We start from the raw sequence: 8,150 nt of genomic DNA, 5'->3' as shown, positions 1-8,150 counted from the left end.
CACACACATAAAATAGAAAGAAATAGATCTTTAAAAAGCAATTTAAAATGGAGAAGGAGAAAGAAAGCAATTCTTCAGTTCACTTTGGCTTGAGTGGAGGGAAAGACTCCTACATCAGTTGCAGGCAGTAGGGGATGTTTATGGACAGGAAGGCTGAGAACGCAAACAAGGGTTGTGTGATCAGCTTAGGAAAGCTGATGAGTGCGACAGAAAGAGAGACCACCCAAAAGTCAACAGGGTTGGTCCTGAGAGTCAGTCACAGTCAGCAAAACAAGACACAGAACAAATGTCATTCAGACTTTACTGGGGATGAGACAGGGCTCAGTTGCTCACTCTGAAGACCAGGGCCAGCACACAGGCAGGTCTGATCTCTCAGGCCTTACTGGGGATTCTGGGGTCTGGTACATTCCTCCAAGCAGCAAGGAGGAAAGGCTGGATGCAGGGCAGGGCAAAGGAATAGGAGCAGGAGACCGATGAAGAAATGGGGAGTCCAAGGATCCAGAGGCTTGACTGAAGGAAGGGCTTGTAAGAAGAAATGGAGGAATCGGGAGTAAAAAGTAGACGGAAGCCGGGCGGTGGTGGCGCACGCCTTTAATCCCAGCACTCGGGAGGCAGAGGCAGGCGGATCTCTGTGAGTTCGAGGCCAGCCTGGTCTACAAGAGCTAGATCCAGGACAAGAACCAAAAGCTATGGAGAAACCCTGTCTCGAAAAATCAAACAACAAAAAAAAAGAAACAAAAAGTAGACGGAAACAATATTTGGTGGGGACACACAGCCATGGCCAAGAGCCAGAGCCAGCAGGGTGGTCATGAATATTCCCAGAGGTCTGGGTTTTGTAGTCCTATTTTGGGTTCCAATAGGCCAGCGATACATAGAATGGTTTGTAGATAAAGCGGCTGCTTTTCATGTAGTCAGATATCTTCTTCAGGCCCTGTAGGGGAGGAGAAGGCAGAAATTCAGGATCTGTAGCCCACTGGGTGCACAGGTTTTCCTCTAAGAACCCAAGCACAGCACGAGCTGCCCAGGTGCCCAGCGCTGGTAAGGGAAGCTTCGACTTCCAGCAGGGAAGGAGAAACCGAACACCGCTGTCAGCTGTGTGTCCATCTGCAGTTGTGGGGCAGATAGAGAGGGAGCGATCCACAAAATCCCATGGAACAGCGTCTGCTCTGCCTTCAACAGGAGGGACACACTCAGAGGCCAAGTGCTTCCCTCCAGCTCACACAGCTGGAAAGACAGTGGTCTATAACCCTGTCTGAGCGGGAGGACCTCTGCATCTTCCCTGCATCTTCCATCCAGGCTCTTTTGGCTCACTCCCCAAGCAGGATATCCCTTGTCAGTCTCTGTTTATATAAATACTCCTTCTCCCTCCCCCGCCCCTGCACCCTGCTGCCTTTTTTTTTTCCCCCCCCGGAGACAGGGTTTCACCATAGCTTTTGGTTCCTGTCCTGGAACTAGCTCTTGTAGACCAGGCTGGCCTCGAACTCACAGAGATCCACCTGCCTCTGCCTCCCGAGTGCTGGGATTAAAGGCGTGCGCCACCACCGCCCGGCTTCGTTTCTTTTCTTTTTTCTAGCAGGCTCCTTCTTGCCTGTTATTCCACATAGAGGAAAGACCAAGAAAGGCAAAGGCACCAGTAACATGCCTGTGTAGTTTGGAAGAGAACAAAGAATACCCAGTATCTCAGCAAATCCTGACTTAATGAGAGTAGGGATGCCTGAGCCAGTAAGGAGAGAATGGAGTGACCTCGGTCATTCTCTTGAAGTAGGAAAATCCAAACGTTAAAACCTGGCAGTCGAATGCATACTCAGTGTGTCCATCCTACTGTCCCCAGCCCCACTAGAGAAGGGCCGCAGAGGGTACCGTGCTGTGTGCCATCTTCCCAGCACACAGCCTACATAAGCTGTGAAGCATTCAGGCTGCCTGTACCCAAGTGAGCAGGCCTCGCTGGCCTTGTACTGCAGCCTCCCACATTCTCCCACTGTGCTATACAGTCAGTTCTTCCACAGTCTCCAGAACTGAGCAGCCTGATGGACACTAACAAAACACATCGCTATCGCTTGTTGGGCAGTGAGGACAGAAAAAAAGATCCCATGCGAAGATTCCCAGTGGACTACAGCCTAGCTCCCCCAAATCTCTAGTAAAGTGGGGTCTGTGGCTATCACATGTACCTCATAGTCAGGCACATCTGCCACTCAGCATCCCTGGGTGGAGATGCATCCTTCCAAGTACCACGGAGATGAAAACAGTGCCACATATAGAGACACTAGAGAAGGTGAAAAGAAAATGACAGCAAAATCCCCTTTCACAGTAAAGCATCAAGCTGCTGCTGAGAAGAAAGATGAAGGGAAAGAAACAGGATACCTAAACACTGAACAATTCACGATATCAGCCTCCAACAGCAGCAAACTGTACACGCAGCAGGGCACCAGCTGTAGCCCTGGGTCCCAGGGCTTCCCCAGTCAGGGATCTGATCGGGCAAAGAGTTGGACAGGCCAGACATGCAGACTGTGTCTTGGCACTACACATCAGTCCTGCCGTATTTCCCACTCTGAATGGCATTTGCTATACACTGCTGGCATGTCATGAAACACCATAGGCCTCAGGGCTGGAAAATCCAGGCTCCATGGCAACCATGACTTCTTTCCTTTGGCATCAGTGAGATCTACAGTCCTCTGTCCTTGGGAGCTAGACGCACACACGGTAACAAACACAACCTCCTCCAATGGAACTGGTTCCCTGAGAAAAGACAGCCTCTACAGTTAGCTGTCTTAACAGTCCACTGGAGCTGATATTTCTACACAACATGTAGGCTGTAGATAAATTTCACGCAGTAGATCTAAGAACTCAACACAGTTCAGTGCTCAACAAATGCCAACTATTCTTCATTTCCATTCCAAGGAGTAGAAAAGTGTGGTGGTCTGAAAGAAAATGGCCCCCAAAGGGAGTGACACTATTAGGAAGTGTGGACTTTTTGGAGCAGGGCGGTCTTACTGGAAATCTGAAGAGTGCTTTGACATCAGACAAGGGGAGGCAGAGTTTTGAGTTTGCCCAGCTGGTTTTCGGTCTTGCTTTGGTCCAGTATTTCCTCCTATGCTCCCTTCCCTGTGTTTTAGAATGGTAATGTATATCCTGTGCCATTACACTTTGGAAGCGTGTGATCTGTTTTCTGATTTTGATTTTATAGGAGATTAAAGTTAAGAGACTGTACGACTCTCAGAAGAGAGTCTGAATTTTAGACTTTTAAATGAGGACTCTTGAAGTCAGACTGAACGTATTTTTTGCATTATGATATATGGCTACCAGCCTTTGGGGGCCAGGAAGTGGAAAGTACTGGTTTGAAAAAAAAAAAAAAAACTCCAAAAGGCAGTGGCACTATTAGAAGGTGTGGCCTGTTTGGAGTAGGTGAGGTGGGGTTGGAGGCAGTGTGTCCCTGTGCGGGTAGGTTTGGAGGTTTTCTTTGCTCAAGATACTGCCTAGTGTGTCAGACCACTTCTGGTTGCCTTCAGATCAAGATGTAGAATTCTCAACTACTTCAACACTAAGTCTGCATGAACGCCACCATACTCCCAGCCATTATGCCCCCCGCCATGATGATAATGGACTAAACCTCTAAAATGATAAGCCACCAAGAATTAAATGTTGTTCTTACAAGAGTTGCCAAAGTCACAGTGTCTTTTCACAGCAATACAAACCCTAACTAAGACAAAAAAGCATCCAGGAAAGGGGAAGGGAAATAGGACATCCACTGGGAAGCAAGATCAGAGCATCACCTCAAAGCGGGCCATGTAGTCGTTCAGGTTTGGGAAGGCATCCAGGGAGTGGGGCTGAAATATACGGTGCTGGTCAAGAATATCATAGAGGAGGAAATCCACATAGGTAATCTGCAAGAAGCCAAGGGTAAATGTGCTGGAATGTGATGCCTGGGAAGAACAGCAACTCCTCCTTCCCTCCTCCCTCCCTCTCTTTACCTTGTCCCCTGCACACCATGGCCGCTTGCCCAGGAACTCTGAGTAGAGCTTCATCTTCTCAGGGATGGTCTTCAAGAACTCTGGCTTCTGCTTCTCCTGAGACAGAAAACGGCTGTCACCACCCTTAGGATCAGAGTCCCAGCAGAGAGCTCGGGCTCCCAGCACCGTGCAAGAGAAGAACCACCTTCCCAACAATGGGCCAGGTCTGCGCCTGGGCTTCCAGTTAACGCATCACTATTTTATTGGTGGCAGAATTCACGTCAGAGGTGATGGAAAGTCAGACAGGAATTTCACTGTCCCTGAAATCTGAAGTCCACACCAGGTGCTGTGAGTGACACCCAGGGCCTCCTGGGTATCCTGCATATCCTGGGCTCAGAGATCCTGTGGAGCCACAGACACAAAGGACATAAAGAGATGACAGTTACACTAGGTTGGGGGTTGGGGGGGCCATGAGAACACATCACACGAGTGAGGAGCTTGCATCAGTGTTGAGCAGTGACTAATACTGAAAGGAAGAAGGTTAAGCAGTCCTCTGGCTGACCCTGAGCGGCCATTATGAAGATGTTCTGGTTTCTATTGATACCTAAGGCAAAACTATGGGGAGATAGATGTGTGAGACCAGTGTGCATATATGACCTCCTTGCATCATTTGGGGATACACTGCTGCCTGTTGGTGTGGGAGGTCCAATATTGATGTCAGGGGTCTTTCTCAATCACTGTCATCCACCTTATTTTTTGAGACAGAGCCTCTCATTGAATCTGGAGCTCACAGACCGGCTGGACTCATTGGCCAGCAAGCCCCCAGAAATCCTCCTGTTTCTCCCCCAAACCACTATGATTATTATTTATTTATTATGATTATGGTATTATGTGGTACTAAGGATCCACAAGTAATTTTAACCACCAGGGCATCCTCATATCCTCCAACTTTATCCTGAAGGCTATATGAACACTGGGTAAGATGAACATGGAATCGTCAAGCACAGACATGGCGCAGATTTACAACTACATAATGGACTTAGATCCACTGCTCACCCGCAGAAACTCAACCATATCTCGCAGGGTTACTCTAGTAATAATATTTTCACAATATCGATGTGCTATCTCACTGGGTTATGAGGGTCACTCTGCTGGTAAGACAGGAGAGCTTGGAGACTCACTAACTGAAGGAGGAGGCTGCAGATCTGAATGCAAGCCTTTCAGTCCTGCTGCCAACCCTGCCCGCTCCACCAGGGGCAACTCACAAAGTCAGGGTTGTAACAGAGCCTGATGAGCTCCATGCGGTGGTCCATGACCTGGTTCTCCACAATGTCGGCACGAATCCTCTCTTGCTCTGTCTCCCCACCTGCAGCACACACAGCACAGACTCACCCTTAGCCTCTCACCCCAGTCCAGACATGGAGGTTGTCCCCCATGCCCCACCCTGCAGCCAGCCCCACTCACACAGGTTGTGCTTGCGGGCAATGTAGCGCAGGATAGCATTGCTCTGGGTGATCTTGTGGGGCCCGTCAATTAAGTAGGGCAGCTGGAAAGACAAGCAGGGACAGTCAAATGGGATATGAGGTCCCAGCCTCACTTCCCTGGGTTAGGGCAGACACGTGGCCATGTGGCCTGGCATTCAGCGAGGCTAGCATGGGAAGTCCTCCATGAACACAGTGCACACTGAATGGAAGAGCTGGGACACAGCCCATCACCCTGTGCAGCCACCAGGAATGGGAGCAGGAGAGCAGAAGCTCTGACCCCAAACCCCCTCAGCCAGTCAAGGAGATGAGGTGAGGATGCCCTGCCTTCCCCGAACCTCCCTTCCCTGCACCTACATTGGGAAAGTCCAGGCCCAGCTTGAATTTGTCATTCAGCCACTGGCTTTGGTCACAATCAGGAGCTGTGGTGAGAATGAGAAAAGAAGTCAGCCAGTGCCCACCCTACTCCTGCTATTAGACCAGGAGCAAGAACCCCTGAGGTGGGCGGGTAGGGTGTCTGCAACCTCCCACAGAGTCACTGCCCAAGATGGAGGAGAGGCAGATAAACAAGTGATAATAAGAAGAGCCTGGACCCAATAGGACCCCAATTCTGCACCCAGTCTGGTTATAAATACAGATGGACCAGGAGCTCCATTCTTGGTGATCTACATGAAAAGCCTAACTCAGCCCCCAAAGAGGTTTTTGGAAGCAACAGGCTCTAGCTACTATGGTAGGAGGGCTGCAGTCTGAGGAATAAGGGGCGAGGCATGAGTTGGTGGACATCACCGGGCAAGAGGGAAACAGGTGACTGGCCAGGAAGGTGTCATTACCGTCCCCCATTTTGTATTTCTTCTCCTCATAACTTGAGTCTGTGTATTCCAGGAGCATGCGGATGGATTGTGTCAGCTGGGAGAGAAGATCAGAAACAGAGGTGAGAAACTGTGGGGACCGTATGACTTCATCTTCTCCAATAGAGACCACACACTGCACAAATACAGACACCGTGCAGTGTGCATATACATGCACATGTGCACCGTTACACACACACAGCCTCCCTAGCATGCATGCTCCTGAGCTCTGGGAACTACAGGCAGAAGACCCTAGAGGGAGGGTGAGTGCCGAGGAGTACCCTTCTGCTAGAAAGGCCCCCCCGCTGTTATGAACTTCCTGCTTCAAGTCCCAGTCCCCCTCGCTTACACCACGGACATTCCAATATCCCAGGATCATAGGCATAGTGCTGGCGGTAGCCTTCTCAAACTAGCTTTAACGGGGTTGATCTGGGCCTTTGGACAAACTGTGAGAGTACGCAGACTCCCAAAGAGAAGGAGGAGGGACAAAGCAGCGGTCCCGCCCCACTCTGCACCAATCCCAGTTCGGCATTCTTCTTCCTCTCTTGTGTAGCCAGAGCTACAGATCCTGACCCGGAAGGCAAGAAAGTCACACCCTCTCCGAGAGAGGAGGGATTAAGATCCTCAGCAGCCTCTGCCCCAAGATTCTGTCCTGTGCACCCTAAAAGCAAAATCTGTTCTCTTGCCCCAAACCCTCTTAACAACTACCGCCATCGCCACTTGCTGGATGCTCCGGAAACTGGCACTTTCCCTGGAGACTGGCCAGATAGTTAAAGAACAAGGATGTTCTTCCTTTGCTTGGCAGAGCTCAGTTTTCATACTCAGACTGTGGGAATCTGTCATTCTGGTAGGCTCGACTCTCAGTTTAAGTACAAAAAGACGCGCCCCCAATTTGAAACCTTAATCTAGCACTATCCTTGAAGAAAGGGCTCTGCCAGTTGGTTGCACAGCTACCAATTGTTCACACAGACTCCAGTGACAGAAACAGTTGGTGACCTGGAAACAACCCCAGGGCAGGGACAAACAGAAGAGTAAACGGTCTCTGTATTTTCCTTTAGGAGATTTGGGAACCCAGTCCTTCTGGTCATCAATCATAAATTAATCAGTGTTTTGGCAGTGTTTATGAATTTAATTTCAAGAACACAGAGAGTCAGAAATCTGAGGGGAGTCACAGCCATGTTTGCAGTCAGATATCAGAACCAGCACAGTGCAAAGAAGCAAAGAGCTCACAGGTCAGGGGTGATGGAGTGGGAGAGCATGTGTTCCAAGAAGCTTGCTGTCAAGGGACAACAGGATGCTGTCCACACACGAGCCTGGAACACTCTCACAGGACACTAGAAGTCCAAAGCTAGACCCTCATCTGTGTGGATCCCTGATTCTGGACCTTGCCCAGGCTCCTGACACATGAGTGTCTGGATATGACAGGGTAGCTCAAATGGCCTGGGGTAAGTAAGCATCCTGCGGTAACCTTCATAAGGACAATGTCCTACCAACAGCAGGGTCCCACCTGTCTGCTTTTTCACTTGATGGAGAGAGACTCTTTCAAAATCAAGAGGCTTGCAATTTTAGTGGACCAGAGGGTGACATCACCTTGTTTACAGAACTTGTTGGAAACAGTGAAAAACAAATGACGGAAGTGGAGACTAAAATGGGTTTGCAAGTCAAAGGACAAGGCCTGTGCTCTGCACAAAGTGCATTTTGGGATTAAGTCACCCTTTACTAGATCCAGGATCTGAAGCCAACATTTCCACAAAGGTTTGCCCTCAGAGGGTGGATTGGCAGTGAGGGTGTAGGGGACAGGCAGAGGCTGGCTTCAGTCTGTGAAATGAGGGAAGCCACACGCTTCGCAGGTCTCAGTGAGGGTGCAGGCTCAG

At 49.7% G+C, this 8,150-nt stretch overlaps 1 protein-coding gene across 1 annotated transcript; it reads right to left on the bottom strand.

Annotated features, from left to right (window-relative positions):
• Positions 1–287: 287 nt before the first annotated feature.
• On the bottom strand, positions 288–6,741 carry LOC121446286 (glutathione S-transferase Mu 1-like). Its single transcript, XM_041648817.1, has 8 exons — positions 6,626–6,741; positions 6,259–6,334; positions 5,786–5,850; positions 5,412–5,493; positions 5,213–5,313; positions 3,969–4,064; positions 3,771–3,881; positions 288–931 (listed from the first exon to the last, which is right to left on the bottom strand). Exons 1-8 carry the CDS (start codon positions 6,659–6,661, stop codon positions 842–844), a joined length of 657 nt encoding a protein of 218 aa, XP_041504751.1. The 5' UTR covers positions 6,662–6,741; the 3' UTR covers positions 288–841.
• Between the last annotated feature and the right edge of the window lie 1,409 nt (positions 6,742–8,150).

The sequence above is a fragment of the Microtus oregoni genome, unplaced genomic scaffold (genome assembly GCF_018167655.1).
Source record: "Microtus oregoni isolate MIOR12 unplaced genomic scaffold, Mior012 000000F_ref0000247, whole genome shotgun sequence".
Taxonomy (NCBI): Eukaryota; Metazoa; Chordata; class Mammalia; order Rodentia; family Cricetidae; genus Microtus; species Microtus oregoni.
Note: the sequence above shows the minus strand (reverse complement) of the source record. Positions and strands in the feature narration are given on the sequence as shown.

What these genes read in the sequence shown, in the direction of transcription:
- LOC121446286 (XM_041648817.1), bottom strand. Translation starts at nt 6,661, where the DNA reads ATGCCTATGATCCTGGGATATTGGAATGTCCGTGGT. An exon ending in GAAATACAAAATGGGGGACG is followed by an intron (nt 5,851 to 6,258) that starts GTAATGACACCT and finishes TTCTCACCACAG; the next exon opens with CTCCTGATTGTGACCAAAGC. An exon ending in TGGGCCTGGACTTTCCCAAT is followed by an intron (nt 5,494 to 5,785) that starts GTAGGTGCAGGG and finishes TTGTCTTTCCAG; the next exon opens with CTGCCCTACTTAATTGACGG.